This window comes from Podarcis muralis, chromosome Z (assembly GCF_964188315.1).
Source record: "Podarcis muralis chromosome Z, rPodMur119.hap1.1, whole genome shotgun sequence".
Lineage (NCBI taxonomy): Eukaryota > Metazoa > Chordata > Lepidosauria > Squamata > Lacertidae > Podarcis > Podarcis muralis.
This window is the reverse complement of record NC_135673.1, coordinates 3,404,913-3,426,193: the sequence shown is the minus strand read 5'-3', so window position 1 is coordinate 3,426,193 and position 21,281 is coordinate 3,404,913. Positions and strand designations below refer to the sequence as shown.

The 21,281-nt window shown below is 48.6% G+C and overlaps 1 protein-coding gene and 1 long non-coding RNA gene across 3 annotated transcripts in view; one reads left to right on the top strand and one right to left on the bottom strand.

The window, feature by feature from the left end:
- The window catches only part of ABCA2 (ATP binding cassette subfamily A member 2), a 108,093-nt gene extending 94,484 nt beyond the window's left edge, over positions 1 to 13,609 (bottom strand). For both annotated transcript variants that reach the window (XM_028715872.2, XM_077922459.1), the window contains exons 1-2: positions 13,540 to 13,609; positions 13,038 to 13,310 (exon numbers count right to left, since the gene is read on the bottom strand). In XM_028715872.2, the coding sequence (XP_028571705.2) occupies positions 13,038 to 13,103 (66 nt within the window). In that variant the 5' untranslated portion in view covers positions 13,104 to 13,310; positions 13,540 to 13,609. The remainder of the gene's footprint in view (positions 1 to 13,037; positions 13,311 to 13,539) is intronic.
- The window catches only part of LOC144326116 (uncharacterized), a 276,840-nt gene that overhangs the window by 187,600 nt on the left and 67,959 nt on the right, over positions 1 to 21,281 (top strand). The window lies entirely within an intron of this gene.

Below are 21,281 nucleotides of genomic sequence, written 5' to 3'. Positions count from 1 at the left end.
CTCTCACATCTCCATGGGAACAGAATGGGGAGAGTGGTGCCCACCCTAGGCCACCTGTTCCTCTGAACAAGTCAGGTGTTCAATGCCTTTTAGCTGGAACCCCGACCTAGAAACAGTTCAGGTTTTTAAAGTACTGTATTGGCCTGGCTTATAGCCTCACTTTCCCCCCAAATTCCGTCCATGGAAAGTTAAAATGCAGCTTATATTCGCAACCTTACAGTATGCAGCTAGGAGTATGGGGCAAACAGCACCAGGAGTTTGGGTATTTCCCCCCCTCCCCACCCGCAATTTTAAAGGTGCGGCTTATATTTGGGTGTGGCTTATATTTGGGCCAATACGGTAATAAAAGTTAATGGCTCTTTTGTGCAAAAGCAGAAAGCGGTTGGCCCAAACAGTGCGAGTCCTACTCAAGAGCAAACCTCTTGAGTAATGGGCATAGCCAACTTAGATCCATTAAATTTCAATGAGCAGCACTGTTGACTATACTCCTCTCTGGGACCACATTTACAAAGCATTATGATACCACTTTAAACAGCCATGGTTTCTCCCAAAGAATTATGGGAACTGCAGTTTGTTAAGGGTGCTGAGAGTTGTTTGGTGACTCCAGTTCGGAAGAATAGTGTAACAATCAATCTCTCTTCGTGGGTAACTCTGAAAGTGTAGCTCTGGGAACAGAACAGGTGTCGCCCAAGAACTCTCAGCACTCTCAACAAACTACAGCTCCCAGAATTCTTTGGGAGAAGCCATGGCTGTTTAAAGGGGCAACATAGTGCATTATGTAAATGGTGTGAATGTGGCCTGTGTTCCACTCAGGTCCTGCCTGTGGGCTTGCCATTGGGACATCTGGTTAGCCACTGTGGGAACAAGATACTCATCAAGATAGACCCCTTTTGGCTTGATTCAGCCAGGCTGTGTTCTTAGTTGGTACAGTGGTAGAACATGTGCTTTGCATGCAGGAGGTTACAGCTTCAACCCCAGTCATTTCCAGGCTGGGAGAGAACCCTGCCTGAAACCTTTTAAGAATCACCAGCAGTCGGTGCACACTGTGTAAATTATTGGTCAGACCTGGTATAAGGCAGCTTCCCCTGTTCTAGAGCCCACAAATCAGCCGTGTGCACTGCTTTCCAGTCTTCAAAACCATCCAGGAAATGTTCTCTAACCCCTCTGACTACCAACTTCAGCTGAACTCAAGAAGGGTGTCACTAGCAATTTAATAAAGCAAGTTCAGTTGGAGCCCTAAGGGCATTTCACAGCATACAGGCCAACTCTATGGGGCTGAGGACAGCTCAGTCCATCTGTCCCCCCAGTATGTGGGGACAGGGCTGAGCCCACCCCAAATTTTGAGGTGCCGGGTCCTGTCGGGCCTTCCCGCTGCAGCAGAGGGACTTGTTGGGCCTCACAGCCTCCTTCTGATGTGTGTGACATCACACATGTCGCCTGTGTGGCATCACACACGTTTGCCACACAGAACTCAGTGCCTCTATTTCACAGGGACCAAGTATTGGTACAATCAACTCTCCAAGAGTTATGAATAAATTCCTTTGTTTGTTTGTTTTTAAAACTGCCTTCAACCTTCTGGCTCATTACCAGCAAGGGAAGTCAAACCATTCAGACTGCAGTAGGGCCCAGTGCTGGTGTGACTTGCTCCTGCAATTGGGGAAGGGGGCTGCAGGGGGAAAGAGAGAGAGAATGAACCAGCTATCTGCCCCAGTTGTGCACTGGCCAGAAATGGTTCGCCACTGTTTCCCCTATTTCAAAACGCCCCACCATTTAAATGTGGTCGTAAGGAAGTTGGCTTGTAGCTCAGTGGCAGAGCACCTGTTGTGCAAGCAGACGGTCCCTGTTTCAATTCCTGGCAACTCCAGGTAAAAAGATTGGACCGGGGGGGGGGGGCACGGGCGGGGGGGGGACCCTTCTCTGCCTGTGGCCCTGGAAGGTCACAGCCAGTCAGGGTACAAAATACCAGGCTAAAGAAGTGAATTGGCTTGATCTGGTTAAAGACAGTTACTGTACATATGTTAATCCAGTGCTTTCCAAAGTGGGATGGGGAATAATTGCGGGGGTGTGGGGGGGGGGGCTAACGTTTGGAAACCAACGTGTCAGGCGTTCGGGTTCCAAAGAAAGTTCACAAACTGGAACACTCGCTTCTGGGTTTGTGGCGTTCAGGAGCCAAAACGTTTGAGTCGCTAGGCGTTTGTCAACCAATGTACGACTGTATTCTGAACAACACTTTTTATAAAGTAGGGGATATTAGGGATGAGTTCATGGAACCAAGAGCCTGATGGCTTGAAAAAGTTAGGGGAACAATGAATTAATCCCATATTCATCACCCTCAGATGAAACACGACTTTGCACTTGCCCCACCCGCCCCCCACCTCAAACCAGAGCTTAGATTGGATGCTCCTCAGGGCAGAGAGCCGTTTCTGATGCTCGGTGTACTGAGTTGAACACTTGGCTAGTTCAGATGACAACCTTGAGCTAGGCTGAGAACTTTGAGAACTTAAAGAAAAGTCACTTGATCCAGGGCCAGTCTGCATACATATTGGCCTATTCCGACCTCTTTTTCTTAATGGTGATTACTCCTGCTCAGGCTGCACGGAAAAAGCATTTTGGTTCCAAAAATTCATTCTGATTGTGCAGATAAAATAGAACTGATAGAATTCCACAGCATGTGTCGCTAGTGTTTGGAAACAGTCCAGATCCAATGATCCCCAGATGGTGGAGATGTCAGGCACCATCCTGACACGCAGGCATCTTCACTTTGTCGCAAATGCACCTGGCGCTGGCTAATTTCGAACACCCCTTAGATAAATAACAATTCACCAGGCAGCAACCACACAGAGAAACTCCACTTAATGGCTTCAAAGCCTCATGCTTTCGGCTTTCTGACTGGGAAGAGAGCCCACGGAACAAACACACAGTGTGCCTTTAACAACCCACACGAGCTGCCCTGGCAGAACTGGGCAGGACCCATTGCTGCAGTTACTGCTGCCTCAAGTAAAAACAAATCCCCTTTTGTCCTTGCTGCCAAGCCAACTTTAGCAAACACCCGCACACACACCTTCATAAAAACAATAACCAAACAAAGGGACTCGTTTCAAGCTGGTGAATGCTTTCAAATCTCTACCATCTTTGCTATTTATTTCTAGGGCACTTTTCAGAGGTTGCATGCAAAACAGCAACACATAACATACATGGACGTGCAAGGGCCAAAGTGCATTGGAAGAGCATACAATTTGCATGCAAAGAACCCCAGGTTTAATCCCTAAGTACGTTCAGGTAGAAAGCAAATACTTCCAAGGGAAGAAATAGTATCACCTTCTTCCACCTTGGTCAGGCCCACCTGCAGTCCTGTGTCCGGTTCTGAGCACCACAGTTTAAGGAGGATATTGACAAGCTGGAAGGTGTGCAGAGGAAGGCGACCAAGATGATCAAGGGTCTGGAGACAAAGTCTTAAGAGGAACGGTCGAGGCAGCTGGGTCTGTTTAGCCAGGAAAACGGGAGACTGAGAGGTGATATGCTAGCCATTTTCAAATATCTGAAAGGTTGTCACATGGAAGATGGAGCAAGCTAGTTTCCTGCTGCTCTGGTGGGTGTGACCCGAACCAATGGATTCAAATTACAAGAAAAGAGATTCTGACTAAATGTTAGAAAGAACTTTCTGGTGCTTTGAAGGTGGTGAACTCTCCCTCATTAGAAGCTTTTGAACAGAGGTTGGGTGGGCATCTGTGAGATGCTTCCAGGGTAACTAGATGCATTGCAAATGAAAAGTGATGCCCACTGAAACCTCTGGATTGCCCAGAGGAAGTTTGTGGATGTAATTAGTAGTTCTGGCTAAAAGAGTGACCACGGGGCAGGGGGCCCAATCCACCACATACGGCATACTGGGTCCAGAAAATCCTCTTGGCATCTCATCAGAGTAAGCTCTGCTAGCCAGATCTGGGTTTATCCCCCTCCCCAAAATTCAACCTATTTTTTCATCTAAACCAGCGAAATCACATTTTCAAACCAATCTGTGTCATGGTCCTGGGTCCCAAGCTTATTAAACATCTAGCACCACCTTATCGAACCCTGACTATTGGAATAAAAACAGGCTTTGTAAGAACAGGAGGAGGAGGAGAAGAACACTGAGTGGGGTGGAGGGGCTGTTTGTACCAAGACCCTGCTCTCAGCTTCCCCTATCAAAGTCAAAAGCAGATGGTGCAGAAACTCCTTAATCTTAAGAGTTTGAAATACGTATCTTTTCATAGTGCCGCCCCCCACTTTAAAAGTGGGAGTGTGTGAGGCCATTGGCAAGGTCAGGGATATAGTTGATTACTATTTTTATGGAGAGAAAGGGATTTTAAGAGTCAGGAAGGCACATTTGCCATTCCTTGTAGCTCCTGTTAAAAGCTATTATTACAATTAATTTAATAATGGCTTTCTAAACTTCTCAATGTAATTAACACAGGGGTGCCCAAACTTTTTTCAAAGAGGGCCAGATTTGATGAAGTGAACATGCATGAGGGCCGACCAAAGTTCTTAAGCTTTTTTTAGGATTTTACCCCAGGAGGTAGACTGCCACGGGGGCTAGATTAAATTGACTGGCGGACCGGATTAGGACATGCCTGAATTAACACATGTGATTATGAAAAACAGTTAAAAACACAAGAACAAATACATTTCAACCAAGGCTAAGACCATAACCAGAGGACACTCATGGTGAAGACCCATTCATGCAGCTGGGATGAAAACCTGATGGAACAAAAATCTGTCCCACTTCTTCTGGTGAGTGCAGATAGTGGGCACCTGCAGTATCTCAAACAGGAATGCTGTTCCACAGGACAGGGGCAGCCACACTAAAAGCCCTGCTCCGAGTTACTGCGAAGTTGGCTCCTGAGGTCTTTGGAGCTTACAGGAGAGACTCTCCCACAGACCACAGCCATTCACTGGGGGCATAAAGGGAGAAGGCGCTCTCTCAAGCAACCTGATTTGTTTAGGGCCTTGTATGTTAGTAACAACACCTTGAACTTGGCCCGGTCGCAAATTGGCAGCCATTGAAAATCCACAAGCAATGGTTTATTATGCTGGTGATAGTAGGGCCCCACAATCAAGCTTGCCTCTGTATTTTGTACCAGGTGCTACAGCCGCCAGACCAAACTCAGCATAGCTCCCTGAGCCTCCAATCGCTCTCTGGTCTCCAGGGACACTTCTCAGCATGCCCCTGCTTTTCTGCAAGATGCTGTGAACTTCTAGAGAGTAGGAGCAGTGAGAGAGGGGAAGACTAAATTATCCACTACGGTCTGCAGGTGCCCTCCTTGACTGCGCCTAAGCAGATGTCCACTGGGTGGGAAGCTGCAGAAGGGCCTTTTCTTTTGTGGCCCCTGCAACATAGAAAACACTCCGTGCTGGGATTCAGCCAGCACCAACAGCTGGGTGGTTAGCCACCCACTAAAACCTCCTCTATTCAACCAGCGTTCTTCCCCTTGACCCACTACTGCAGGCTCCTAAAATCACAGAATTGTAGCGTTGGAAGGGACCCAAAGGGCCATCTAGCCCAACCCCCCCTGCAATGCAGGAACCACAACTAAAGAATCCCTGGCAAATGGCCACCCAACCTCTGCCATCGCCCTTGGTGTTATTAAGACCTTTTGCTTTTATTTGAACTTTTTTGCTGCTCTAATGTAAACTTCTTTGGTATTTTCTGAAACAGCAATATAAAAATTCTTTTTAAAAATGTTATTCCATTACTACTACTACTACTACTACTACTACATCCTCTTCTTGCACTTAAATCAGGCGTCCTGACTCCCTGATTTCTCAAGTATAAAGAAACCCCTGAAAAGTCTCCAAGCTGAAGCTGCTGTGTGGCCTGGTTGCTGCTGCTGCTGCAGCCTGTCCTGTCCTGATGCATTCAGTGCTGCACCTCGGTGCTGGAGGAGAGAGGGAGGACACGGCTGTCGCAGCAGGATGCGTGGCTGAATCCACTGTGGAGTGAGCCCCAGGGTCCTTCTGGGAGAGGAGGCAGCACAAACAGTGACAGCACAGCAAGGTCACAGCCATCTCACCTCTGGGATGCAGGGCCAGGGGTCTGCAACCCGTGGCTCCAGAGCCGCATGTGGCTCTTTTACACCTTTGCCGCGGCTCCGGGGCGGATACTAGCGAGGGGAGGAGGCGCATTGTGCACCCCGACACTCCCCACTGTGACGGGCGCTGTACTGGCTGTGATGTCGCATGGGGGCGGTGCGTGCGTTAGTCACGCACCGTCCTGACGTCACCTTCCCGCCTGCTGTCATATATATATGGAGATATATTTGTTTTAAATGTCGCAATGGTTTTGCGGCTCCCAGTTGTTGTTTTCTTCGGAAACAGGTCCAAGTGGCTCTTTTTGTCTTAAAGGTTGCAGACCCCTGCCCTAGGTGTTCCCTTCAAAAGGCATCAGAAGCACAGGCTGGACTCGCCCCCCTGCTGCAACCAGGCACTCTCTCGGGAGGGCCCCCATCACATTCACCTCCTCTCAGGGAATACTGGCTCCTTTCCAGTGGTGGCTCCAGCATTCCATACAGTCGTGTAGAGTTGGACGGCACCCACGGAGTCATCTAGTCCAACCCCTTGCAATGCAAGAATTCACAGCCAAAGAATCGCTGACAACCTCCCATGAAAACCAGGCCACTAGCTTCCAAGGGAGTACACAGTCAAACAGCTCTTACTGTAGTAAGGTTCTTCCTACTGTTTAACCAAAATTGCCTTTCTTCTAACTTGAATCCACTGGTTCAAGTCCTACCCTGTGTGGCAAAATTAAACAGGCTTGCTCCATCATCTATGTGACAGTCCTTCAGGTATTTGAAGATGGGACGCGGGTGGCGCTGTGGGTAAAAGCCTCAGTGCCTAGGGCTTGCCGATCGAAAGGTCGGCGGTTCGAATCCCCGCGGCGGGGTGCGCTCCCGTTGCTCGGTCCCAGCGCCTGCCAACCTAGCAGTTCGAAAGCACCCCTGGGTGCAAGTAGATAAATAGGGACCGCTTACTAGCTGGAAGGTAAACGGCGTTTCCGTGTGCTGCGCTGGCTCGCCAGATGCAGCTTTGTCACGCTGGCCACGTGACCCGGAAGTGTCTGCGGACAGCGCTGGCCCCCGGCCTCTTGAGTGAGATGGGCGCACAACCCTAGAGTCTGGCAAGACTGGCCCGTACGGGCAGGGCTACCTTTACCTTTTATCCTCTCGCCTCCTCTTCTCCAGGCTAAACATAATCCAACTCCCTCAACCGTGGCTCTTAAGGCTTGGTTTCCAGACCCTTGGTTATCCTGGCCTCCCTCCTCTGCCAGCTTGTCAATATCCTTCTTAAACTGTGGCGCCCAGAACTGGACACAGAACTCCAGGTGTGATCCGGCCAAGGCAGAATAGAGCAGTGCTATGACTTCCCTTGTCCTGGGTTCTAGACTTCTATTGATGCAGCCTTGAATAGAACTGGCCTTTTTTGCTGCTGCATAACACTGTTCACTCATGCTTGGAGGACCCCTGCAAGAGGCCCCACTCCCTGGGGGTCAGTGCCGTCTCTCAGGGGGTCGGTGCGCTCTCTGAAGCAGATCCCAGGGACTCTTGCAAAAAGGGCCCCCCTGCTGGGGTGTAGCTGTTACTTGGCTAGTGCCCAACCCTGCAATGCTAACTCCACCACACGTTTGCTAGCGAAACCAGCAAAAATATCTCACACAGAAATTAATTAGCACCTAAATCAAACTGCAATCACACACACACACACACACACACACACACACACACACACACACAGAGGAACTCAGAGAGATCCAATGAAGCAACTGAATCTTGGACAGGCAAAAGAAAGGACTTCTTCACGCAGCATATAGTTAAACGATGGAACTCCCACAGGAAGCAGTGAAGGCCACCAATTCAGATGGTTGTAAGAGAGGATTGCACAATTTCACTGAGAAGGCTAGCCATGGCTTCCAGCTACAATAGCTGCGCTCTGCCTCTGAAGTCAGAGGCAGTAGCACATGGGTAGGAAAACTAAGCCCCAGGGGCCGTACCTGGCCCAACTGCCTTCTAAATCCAGCCTGCGGATGGTCAGCGTGTTTTTACATGAGTAGAATGTGTCCTTTTATTTAAAATGCACCTCTGGGTTATTTGTGGGGCATAGGAATTCGTTCATTCCCCCCCCATATAGTCCGGCCCCCCACAAGGTTTGAGGGACAGTGGACCGCTCCCCTGCTGAAAAGGTTTGCTGACCCCTGCAGTGGCGCTTCTGAATGCCAGTTCCTGGAAACTGCAGGAGGGAGGAAGAACAGAACCACAGAACTGTAGAGTTGGAAGGTACCCTGAGGGTCATCAGTTCCAACCCCCTGCAATGCAGAAAACTCAACTAGATCTTGCATGGCAGGTGGCCATCCAACCTCTGCTTAAAAACCTCCACGGAAGGAGAGCGCACCACCTCTCGCGGATGCAATAACACACCAAGTCAGCAAACAGAATAAAAACCTACCAATAGGCAGAAAACCCAATATAGCAGTAGGCCCCTGTTGCACCCACAAAGGCAATGTGTTGCACAGGAAGGCTCAATTTCTACACTGCAGCTAACGCTGGTAAATACACCTTGCCACACACACAAAAACACACAATGTGGGCAAAAGGGCATCTTCGCATTCTACTTGTAGTTATGTGTTGTGTGAAGAGCAACTTCCTCTCACCTGTCCTGAATTGACTGCTAATTGATTTAATTGATGCCCCAGCTAGGTTTTAATATTACCCCTCTTGGCTTTCTCCACACAACGCATCGTTTTACTTACATCATGCACCTCCAACCCTCCACCGCAGGCTTACTCAACATTCTACACCCCACACCTAAACCGAAAAGCGTCAAACATTCCCCTGAATCATTTTGCTCACTCTTTCCTGCACCTACAATCTCATTTTTTTATGCAGGGCAACCAGAACTGTATGCAGCATTCCAAGTGCAATGATATAGATTTATATAATTCTGATACTGGCAGGTCTCGTTCCTGGTCAGTCGCCACCACTTCAGACCCCACAAGTGTGTAAGTGAAATTAGGTAATTTTTGTGTGTCTTAATGTGCATCACTTTACACTTGCTTACAATGAATTGTATTTGCCATTCTGCTACTCTTTCACCCAGTTTGGAGATAAGACCACCTCACAATTCCTTTTTGCTTTAACCACCACGAACTATTTGGTACCACCAGGAAACCTGGCCACTGCACTGCTCACCCCTAACTCTGGATGGTTTATGAAGAAGTCAAAAATCATAAGAAATCAGATCTCTGGGCAACAAGGCCACCATGTATGCTTAGCTGAAGCAGCAACTGAGCCTCTTTCGGTGATAATGCCTCTTTACCTAACAACATAGACAAGCTTGAACCATCACTGCGCAGTTATGACCACTGGTTTATTCCAAGAGAATAAATTATGGGAATAGTTCAGCAGAGCATGAGACGTAGTATAAGAGTTGTGGGTTTGGGCACCACACTGGACAAAAAGATTCCTGCATTGCTGTGGGTTGGACTAGATTGCCCTCATGGTCCCTTCCAACTCTACAATTCTATGATCAAACCCTCCTGAAAGCCGCAGTCAGACTCACAAGCACCATTTCCACATCCTAGCTGTGTGGAGTTATTCAACGACAAAACCAAGGTACTCAGAACATGCTCAGAGGTACTTTCTCTGTACCACCCAGGCCCCAGAAACAGATTCCAACCCTGAGGGCCTGGCCCCAGTCTACTTTTGTTTTGTTAACAAGCTCTCCGCAGAGTTAATCACCCCAGAAGCAAAATATTACGCTGGCTACCTAGGAAGATCTGGGTTCATCCTGCAAAAGTCCTTCATTAGAATGCACATATATTAAAGGGAAGAAAGGAAAATCAATGCCCCTTGCTGCCTCGCTTCAGCAGAGGATTCCAGCGCAGTGACAAGAAGGCTGAACTAGGAAATGTGGCAGTACCCCAAACTCATACAGGACGCAGGTAGAAACCACTGGAAGAAAGGCCAACACCTGAGCTTTAGAATCTCTTTTTAAATACCAAGGCTGAGCCCTGCCCTGTTATTCGAGTGCCCAGTGCAGATGCACAGAGCTCTTCTTCCTAACTCCTGAGACCCCCATACTTTGGATCAAATGGAAGGTCACAAACTCTTCGGACAAATCCAGCCCCTTTAAAAGGCGTTGGTGGCGCCAACTCAGAGGTATCAAAGTAAGTATGAAAAGTGGCAGCCTCAGCAGGCTACTTTGCCAGGGGGCGGTTTGAGAAGGGCTTTGTCCCTCGTCTCCCCCACCCCACTTCCCACAATCCCCCTTCTCAAAACAGCCTCCCAGCAAATTTGGTTGCCGACTAAAGTAATGTGGGACAAGATAGACCCCCCTCTCAAAATGAATCCATACACTTGGCGGCGTGGGGGCGAAAGGAAGGAGGAATCTAGCAAGGGTCAGGATAAAGCCCCAATCATTTCCCACCTCTCTCTCAATCTTTCTCATATATAACATCAAGCAAAGCTGCACTGGATGGTTTGACAAGTAGGGAAAGAAGAGATTTTTAAAAATAAATGGAGAGGGAGGAGGGAGGGAGACAGACCTGACCCACATAAGATTGTCACAGTCAGGGAATTGGGGGGGGGGGGGTAGAGCGGCGGAGCAACAAGACCTGGCTGCTTGGGCAGGTGGCACGTGGGAGATGTCAGTTAAGAGGCACCCCAGAGCAGGGACCCGCAGCTGGTCACAGCCAGCCTGATCTGTGCAGCAACAGAAAGTATTTCTCTCCAAACAACATATGGAAGAGGATGTTGATAATCTGAGGAGGGGCACACCTGCACCATGGCTACGCACAGGTGAGAGGTGCAGGAGCACCAGAGCACTGCTTTTGCAAAGGTGGTGCCCACAGCAGAGATTGGGATGGATAGATGGATGGGTGCTGGCAGCCTCCCTGCCCCCACTCTTTATCCTATATTGTTTATAAATAGACCACCTGCCAGGCTTTGGAGGCCAAGCAGCCACCAGGCCGCTGTGCCGTCAGAGGGAGGGAAACAGATCGCAGCCAAAATCTCAACCATGGCATGCCACAGGAAAATTTCCACAGCCTTGCGCTATCCTGCTCTGTCTCGAGACAGGGCAACTGCCTGGGATCAGGGCTGGTTGTGCTTCACTTTTGGAAAGGAAACCACAGAACCTATGCCTCCATATTTTTATATTTTTTTATATTTAGAAGGCCAGGCAACTCCTTCTAAAAGAGGGAGAATTATATATCCCTCATTAAAAAAAAGGCACTCTTAAGCCAGATCAGCAGTCCATCTGATCGGTATTCTGCCAACAGACACTGGCCAATCAAATGCCCCAGGGAGGCTCACAAGCAAAGCATGATGGGAATATCCATCCCATGCTGCTGTTGATGCCCAGCAACTAGTAACTAGAAAATTTACTCTCTCTGGTAAAGGAGGCTGGAAGGTTATCATAACCAGCGGCTGCTGCTATGACTATTCCTTTTATCCTTCATTTAAAGAGGCACATGAATTTTACAAGCAATCAAGAATTCCTGTGGCAAGGAGTTCTGCATGCCAGCGAGTCTAAATATAGACCCAGGCCAGGGGGAAAACTGGATTTAAATCTCACCTTAGCCTCCATCCTCCTAAAATGACCCAACTTTTAAAGGTGTCAGTGAAGCTATCTGAATGGTGCACCCCAGTATTCTTCAAGACAAATAAGGGACCCAAAGAGCCCCATTCAGACACTGCCTAGCGTAGCCAAACTCTTTAAGGAGACAAAATGTTATACGGCAGCCCTACAGCTTTCCTGAAAAATTAAAACTTATTCTCACCACACACACAGGGGTGGCACTGCCCAAAAAATAAGCAGAATCCTAGAGTTGGAAGGGATGCCGAGGATCATCTAGTCCAACCCCGTAATGCAGGAATACGCAGCTTTCCCATATGAGGATCAGACCTGCAACCTTGACATCATCAGCACCATGCTCTACCAACTGAGCTAAGTAACTGGAATGCACCCATTACATGCTTCTCATACCTTTTACATAGGAGAGTGGGGTAAAAATGGTTGGATATGTTTATTATTATTTTTTTAACCCACAAATATTTTAAGAGAGATACATTTTGAACTGTGCAGTTAGTAGATACCCCTCTCCAAAATAACCCCATCTATCCCTTCTTTTGAGCCACATAAGCACCACAGGGCAAGCTGTTCCACAGGTTAACAATGTGTGGTGCAAGGAAATGCTTTCTTCAGCCCTGTTCACCTTTCTGCCTCACATTTAGGAGGTGAAAAGTGTGTGGGGGGGGGGGGGAAGCAAGGAGAAATCACACCCCAAATGTGGATGCAATGTTGAATGACCACATTCCGAAACTGGAAGATTCAACCTCACCAAGCTTTTGCAGGTTAATCTGCAACAACTGCAAGAAATTACTAAAAATTAGTGGTGGGGAGGGCAGGGTCTATTGAGGAAGCAAGGAGCACCCCCCCAACACCCAAAACAGCACTGAGATCCTTACCACCTCCTAATTAAGGGGGGGGTCCTTCTCATGCTAATCAAGGAAACAGGAGTGCTTTTCCTGCACCCAAAACAGAGTGGGGATGGAAGCATCATCACAAATCTCATTTCTTGTAGTCAAACCATAAGTGGGTATTGGGGGGGGGGGCGGGGGGCGGCGGAAGGTGAGAGACCCCTATCCCAAACACAGACTAATACGAAGGGGTGGCTTTCTCTCAGCACCCCATTACTCCACTTGCGGCCTTAATGGAGTTGTGGCTTTTTTAGGGGAAGGGTCTTTCCTAACCCCAGTAGAAAATTGTCTTTTTTAAGAAAAAAGCAAACCATACTTGCTCACAGCCTTCCCGGTCCTCCGGGGGCCTTGCAGCCCCGGTGCTTAAAAATAAACGGAACGGTGTTGCGGGGGGTGAGTTCCAATCCTGCCCGCCCACTCCCACCAGCATTCCAGTCCCAGCTCTTTGAAGATAACTCTCCCCCCCCTAAAAGAAAACCCTTCCGCCAACTCCCCCCGCACAACCCCCCCCCCGGGCCCCCCTCTACTAACCGGACTCCGTCGCTTGAGGGTAACATTCTTCCATAGCAAGAGATACAACTGGTGCAAAAACCCCATCTTGGCTGCTCCGGCGAGGCATCAGCTGCAAAGCATTGCGGGCAGCGGAGGCAAATCGGTGGGGAGAGAAGTTGGGGGCACAGCCCGGCCTACCGAGAGGTCTTCTGAGCCGACGCTCCCCGGCTCCCCCCGCCCGAAATTGAAATAAAAGCCGGCTTTTGATTCAGCGGCAATAGCGGCGGCCTGGCGAGCTTTCGGCTTTGTCTCCTGCAGATCAGGGGTGGGAAGGAAAGCGGATATTATCAGGCACCCTTTTTTAAAAAAATGGAGCGGGGCTGGGAGAGCTGGGAATCAGCCTTTTGCAACCCGGTGCAAGGCAGCTGCAGCAACAACAACCACCCAAACAGCCAACCCCGATAACATGCAATTGAGAAACTGCCGGTTCATTTAGCTTTCCAAGGAAGCGGGGCCCCTGGCTATCTCCCCTTTTCATTACCGAGCACACATCTGCCTGCCTGTGCCTGCCAGTCTCCGGTGTTCTGCTGCTGCATTGCCTTGCAAGCCTCTTAGCCCGCCCCTATCCCAGCGCCAGGCCCCCCCTCTTAAAGAGGCAGCCCAGCAGCAGCAGCAGCAGCAGCTCCGGCTCAGCTGGGCGGGGGCGCGGACTCCGGGAGAGGGATAAAGGAAGATTTGCGCTCCTGGATCACCGAATGGATTACCAGCCGGCGTCACCCCCCTCCGCCCCGACAAAGACCTGGTGGCGGGAGAGGAACAGATTGACTCTCACTCTGCAGCCCTGTTTAAAAAGCATTTCCTGCAGATACCCGCTTCTCCCTCTCTCCTGAAAGATTATATGTCACAATTAATCTGCTAATTAAATAACCCATGATGGCGTGGGCTGCTGCACAAGGAAGCTTCGGCCCTAATAGGGAATGGGTCAGCATTTAAGGTGCTAGGACCTTGTTAGGTGGTCGAGGTAGAATCACGGCCCCTGTATAAAGTCCCGGGACTCCTCATCGCCTTCCAAAGAATCCTGGGAACTCTAGCTTCTCCACCCACAGAGCTACAATTCCCAACATCCTTAACGAAGCACATACAGTGGTACCTCAGGTTACAGACGCTTCAGGTTACAGACTCCGCTAACCCAGAAATAGTACCTCGGGTTAAGAACTTTGCTTCAGGATGAGAACCGATATCGTGTGGCAGCAGCGGGAGGCCCCATTAGCTAAAGTGGTGCTTCAGGTTAAGAACAGACCTCCAGACCAAATTAAGTTCTTAACCCGAGGTACCACCGTACAGTTTCCAGGGTTGCAGGGAGGGGGGAGCAGAGACTTGTGCTTTAAATTTAATGTGCAGATCCATATTTAAGCTTCTGTGCAGGTTTGGGTGTGCGGCACATGATAGTGTTGCTCAGAGTAGACCCATTGAATGGGCATGATTCACTTGGGGTTCTTATTACAAAAGAATTTCAGAAACAGACTTGAGAAGTTGCTGAATTACAACTTCTCACTAAACTGAAAACTATGGAGAGACCTGGTCTGTATAGAGATATTGGATTCCTGTCTCATTATATATGCTAGTCATCTGCATACTATCCCGTGCTTTTTTTCTGTAGGACTAATTGCAGTCCTTAACAGTCCTCCACAGGTTTACCATAACCATTGAGTCAATCACCCATCTCCCACTACCCTCCTGAGAAAAACCCCACCCCACCCTCCCACTATATATAAGGGTCTGGTGACTTCCGTTTCAGTGTATCTGAAGAAGTGTGCATGCACACGAAAGCTCAGACCCAGAACAAACTGAGTTGGTCTCTAAGGTGCTACCGAATGAAGGTGAAAGAGGAGAGCACAAAATATGGTCTGAAGCTCAGCATCAAAAAAACTGAGAGCATAGCCGCTGGTCCCAACACCTCCTGGCAAATAGAATGAGAAGAAATGGAGGCAGTGAGAGATTTTACTTTCTTGGGTTCCATGGTGACAGCAGCCACGAAATTAAAAGATGCCTGCTTCTTGGGAGAAAAGCAATGACAAACCTAGACAGCATCTTAAAAAGCAGAGACATCACCTTGCCAACAAAGGTCCGTATAGTTAAAGCTATGGTTTTCCCAGTAGTGATGTATGGAAGTGAGAGCTGGACCATAAAGAAGGCTGATCGCCGAAGAATTGATGCTTTTGAATTCTGGTGCTGGAGGAGACTCTTGAGAGTCCCGTGGAATGCAAGAAGATCAAACCCATCCATTCTGAAGGAAATCAGCCCTGAGTGCTCACTGGAAGGACAGATCCTGAAGCTGAGGCTCCAAGACTTTGACCACGTCATGAGAAGAGAAGACTCCCTGGAAAAGACCCTGATGCTGGGAAAGATGGAGGGCACAAGGAGAAGGGGACGACGGAGGATGAGATGGTGGGACAGTGTTGTCGAAGCTACCAGCATGAGTTTGACCAAACTGCAGGAGGCAGTGGAAGACAGGAGTGCCTGGCATGCTCTGGTCCATCGGGTCACGAAGAGTCAGGCAAGACTAAACGACTAAACAACAACAAGGTGCTACTGGACAATTTTTAATTATATATATATTTTTTCAGTGGGTTTACTTTTAAATATAGCTGGGTTGCATACACAGCTCATTCTTAATGTTGCTGTACTTCTAAATTAGAATCATGTAACTGTTGAGTTGAATTTACCCAAGGATTATCCCGTCCAACCCCCTGCAATTGTTGTTTAATTGATAAGGATGATAATTTATATTTATAATACTGGTTAATGTTTAATTTATTAGGAATTCTAAATTAATAATACTCTAAAAGGGAGTTCTTTTTCTGGGGGGGAGGGAACCTTTTGAAAAACTGCATCCATGATAAATATTAATTTAAAACCGAAAGCAGAACCAAATCCCAGCCAGCATGAAAATAAATGTAGCATCCAAATGCCTGATTGCAACCCGCTCACACTCTGCATTGGAAAAACCAGGCTAAGGGAAATGTGGGAATGTCTCTGCCAGGCCCTGGGATAACATCGCAGTGAGCATCATGCAAGCCTTCCTATCTATTAGTACAATTCATTATTTGCTTCTCACTTGTGTCTGCAGATGCTTATCCTCAACGCAGCAGAGAGGAAGAACAAAATTCAGCAATAAACATTAACAAAATGATGATGATGATGATGGAGGGAAAAGGTAAAACATGTTTTTTTTATTTGTTCCTGATATTATTGTCATTTGGGGATTTATGGACTACCTTGCACTTCCAAAACGGAGGCATTTGAGGCTCTTCACAGCTAAGTGACGCTGGCATCCTTTTCTAAAAGTCAAACTCTCCCCCACTGCTGTGGGGGGAGAACATTCAAGCTCTGTCTATACTATGAAAAGCAACCTGGTATTAAACCAGATTCACTCTCTCCCAGTTGAGAACTGCCAGATTTGAGATGGTTACTAGTCATGACAGCAGTGTACAGCCTCTAGTTCTGTAGCCTCCAACATGGCACCCACTGGGTACCACAGTGACCTCACATATAGCTTTTGGGGACCCACCAAAACCCTCTGCCCAACACTATTTCTTCTTAATTGAGTAGGTTGGTGTGTGGTTTGGCCTGAGTCCCTCTTTTTTTTGGGGGGGGGGGTAGGGAGAGGAAGGTGTTCTTGTTTCCCCTGTGTTTGCTGCTGTCTATTTGTTTTGGGGGTGGGTGGGGGTGTTTTGCCTCCTGTAAGGGAGGCGTTCTGAGCACCATTGCATTGCATGCATATCCCGCTTTCTTTTCAAGCTCAAGGTGGTCACATGGTTCTCCCACTCCTCATTTAATCCCCATAATAACCCTGTGAGGTAGGTTAGGCTGAGAGGCAATGACTGGTCCCTCCAGGTCACCCAGTAAGCTCCATGGCTGTGGGGATTTGGACCTTGGTCTCCCAGGTCATCATCTGACACTCTAACCATTACAGCATCCTGGCCATCACCATTTTTGCTTCTGTGAAATGGGTATTTTGTGGTGCAGACAACAATTCCTTCAACCCCTTCCTTCAGTTCCTTCAAACAAGGACAGTTGTTTAGGCCTTCGTGTCCATGATCAGACGTACCACAGAATGGCTATTGTAGAGTTAGAAAAGGGTCAGAAATGGGTAAACAAAAATATCAAGAAGATGAAACGACACCCCTATGGGGAAATGAATTTGGACCTTTTTTAGTTTAGAGAAAAGGTGAGTGAAATGTGACCTGGTAGGAGTGTATATAATTAAATGTGGCATGAAGAAAGTGGACAGAGAAAAGCTTTTCTCCCTCTCATTGCTAGAAACCGTGGTCAATCAATGAAGCTGAATAGGGGAAGTTCAGGACAGATAGAAAGTCCTTCTTCACACAGTGCATATTCCAACTACAGAACTTGCTCCCGCAGGCGGCAGCAGTGGCCAACAACTTTGGATGGCTTTAAAAGAATATTAGACCAATTCACAGAGGAGGAGGGTATCAGTGCCCACTAGTTAGCTAGTGCTATTTTTCCTAGAAAAAAGAGGTGCCAGAATTCAGCATGAAGGCCTCCCTCGTTCTCTTGTAATGGCAACAGCACCCACCTGAGAGGTGCCAGAACTGAGTTCCAGGTGAGTTCCAGAAAAAAATAAAAATAAGAAAGCCCTGCCACTAGCCATGACTGCTCTGCTCTGTCTCCACTGTTAGAGACAGCAATGCTTCTGAATACAGTGGTACCTCGGGTTAAGTACTTACTTTGTTCCGGAGGTCCGTTCTTAACCTGAAACTGTACTTAACCTGAAGCACCACTTTAGCTAATGGGGCCTCCCGCTGCCGCTGCATCGCTGCCATGCAATTTCTGTTCTCCTCCTGAAGCAAAGTTCTTAACCCGAGGTAATATTTCTGGGTTAGTGGAGTCTGTAACCTGAAGCGTCTGTAACCCGAGGTACCACTGTATCAGGTACCCACAGGAGGAGAGAGGACTCTTGTGCCCAAGTCCTGCTTGCTGGCTTGACCTTGGCCACCGTGTGGACAAGATGCTGGACTCTGTGGGTTTTTAGCCCAATTCAGTGGGGCTCTTCCTAGGTTCTTATACAATATACCCTAAACAGCAGGTGCTAAGAGGAAAGAGCAGGGATGGATGTCTGATTAATCCTTGACTAGGAACTTTCTGGACTGGAGATATCCGGCAGCAGCTGGAAACCAGGTGGATATTTGATCCAACCCAGGCAGGCGCTTCTTAAAAATAATCTTCAGGTCATACACGACCTTCACGTGTTTCCTCCAGATCTTCGGCAGCCAATTTAGGGCAGTCACAAAACATGTCCTCCCAGCTGCTATTCCCTCTGGGGGCTCAGGCGCCCAGCTGAAGTGCTGGGTCAGGTGTAAAAGATCATGTGCAGAAGAGACTTGTCCTCCGGGGAACCGGAGGGTGGGCACCCTGGGGAGTGGCCCACCTGGGCAGAGAATGATGGATATGGCCGGGATGTTGCAGATGTGGTGGCTTTGCGGTGGCATTTTGCTTTTTGTGCTCTGGAGGGGAGAGCCGCAGAAGGGTCAGCGTGAGCGCAGCATTTTTGTTCTCATTGGGGAATCTGATAAAGAAGAAATTGCATCCGGCAAAGATTCACCCTCGTGAGATTAAACAATGGTACCAGAGGATAAGGAGGGGCATATCTCAGCAAGTTTTCAAGGGTTGCCACTGCAAACATACTTTCCTCCTCCCCGCACCCCCCCAGAAATGTCATTTTAAAAAATGTTGCTGTAGGGCCATCAGTGCGCATGACCCTTTTAACAGAACAAAAGGGAATAGTTCTCTGCCCCAGGAACTTACAGTTCGAAATCCAAGCGCCGTGGAAACAACAGTGCAAGGGAAATCAGGGGTAAACAAAGCAAACGAACAAATGCAGACCCAGTTTTTAGCACTCTTTGTGAAAAACAGGGATTTCCCCCCCCCCTTCTTTCTCGCAGGTGGCGCTCTTGCCAATGAATTTGCCACTTTCAGCTGACGTTTGTTAGAGCTGAATGCCAAATTCAGGAACAAGAGCGCCTCCTGGGGGGAATGGTAGGAAATGCCGGTGACTGGCAAAAGATTCATGACACTCTACTATTAAAAACCCGTCTGCTTCATCTGGACGACCTGACCAGGACCGTCATCAATGGTCAACATTTCAAGGGCAGCTGCAGGGAGGAAATATTGCTCCAAATTGTGGAACCAGTGATTAATCTGAGGACAGTGATTCAAGTTCTCTCTCACGTCTGAAATTCATGAAACTTACTTTATTCATGGCACAGTTATATCCCACCTTTCTCTCCAACGGGTGCAAGTTGGTGTACATGATCCCCCCACAATTTAATCCCCACAGCAACCCTGTGAGGTAGGCTAGGTTGAGAGGCAGTGACTGGCCCAAGGTCATTCAGTGAGCTTTGTGGCCAGGTGGGGATTTGAACCCTGGTAACACAGAGCCTGGGACGCGGGTGGCTTGGGACGCGGGTGGCGCTGTGGGTAAAAGCCTCAGCACCTAGGGCTTGCCGATCGAAAGGTCGGCGGTTCGAATCCCCGCGGCGGGGTGCGCTCCCGTCGCTCGGTTCCAGCGCCTGCCAACCTAGCAGTTCGAAAGCACCCCCGGGTGCAAGTAGATAAATAGGGACCGCCTACTAGCGGGAAGGTAAACGGCGTTTCCGTGTGCAGCTCTGGCTCGCCAGAGCAGCGATGTCACGCTGGCCACGTGACCTGGAAGTGTCTCCGGACAGCGCTGGCCCCCGGCCTCTTAAGTGAGATGGGCGCACAACCCCAGAGTCTGTCAAGACTGGCCCGTACGGGCAGGGGTACCTTTACCTTTACCTTTAACACAGAGCCTAGGACTTGCCGATCAGAAGGTCGGCGGTTCAAATTCCCGTGACGGGGTGAGCTCCCGTTGCTTGATCCCTGCTCCTGCCAACCTAGCAGTAAAAAAGCACATCAAAGTGCAAGTAGATCAATAGGTACCACTCCGGCGGGAAGGTAAACGGCATTTCCGTGCGCTGCTCTGGTTCGCCAGAAGTGGCTTAGTCATGCTGGCCACATGACCCGGAAGCTGTACGCCGGCTCCCTCGGCGTATAGAGCGAAGTGAGCACCACAACCCCAGAGTCGACCGCGACTGGACCTAACGGTCAGGGGTACCTTTACCTTTACCTGGCTCTCTGACACCTTTTAGTGTTCCCTAAGTTCTCTCTTTTTCTTTTCACAGTGGCAACTTAGAGCTGGCTGGGATACAAATCTGGTTGGGGGGGGGGTTTAAGCCTCTTTTTAAAAGAAACAAAATAAAACCCTGATTTTTTAAAGCCTGCTATCCTTTTGCATGCACCTCTTCCAAACACCCTCATCATAATATTGGCATTAGTGCAGTGGTCATGAACCTTTTGAAGAGCGGGGGTGGAGCTGGAAGTCTAGAAAACTCTTGTGGACACTACAAAATACCCATTTCACAGAAGAAAGATTGGGGATGCTCAGACTCCCCTCCCAAAAGCAAGAAGAACACCTAGAACTTCAACCCTCACAAAAGCTACTCTTCCCCCACAAAAAACCCACACACAAATTCCAGGGGTATTGGGCATGGTCCATGGGGTCACGAAGAGTCGGACACAACTAAATAACTAAACAACAACAATCACCATGAGGGTCTGTATTTTCTTTGGACAATGAGGCACAACAGAATCTGTGCTGTCTTTATGGTATATGGTTTTATTTATGCATATATACAACCTGCATCTTTATGGAGAGAGTGCAGAGCATTCCCATCCCAAGAGGGTCCTGTTTCTCTCATTGCGGCAGCCTCAGATTACAAGAGACCCCAAACATCGTGTCTGGCCCTTTGTGCAGCATAATGCAGGCTGCCTGCCTCCTGTTCTGGCTTGCAAAAGGGACATTTCCTCCCTGCCCCCGTTCGCTTACCTCACTGCCTACTGCAATTCTAGAAACTCCCCAACTCTGGGATTGCCTTTTGCTAATTACCCAGAGCTCAGGGTGGGGTCTCCCTGCTCTGTGTCTGCCTTGTTGATGGCTTTCTTGACTGCTTAATGACTCTGCCTGTGCCAGGAAAACAAGTCCAGTCTTTATTTTTACACTGCTAAATCCATTGATTAAACTCCGACATTTACTATAGCCAGGAATTATGGAGTTTTAATGAATCCAAAGATTTTAGGGGAGTCTTGTCCCCATGCCCCAAACTTTTAACAATAATAATAATGGGGTGGCTAGCATGCCTTACCAGGCCCCACAATGTGTGTGTCTGAGTGCATTCTGCA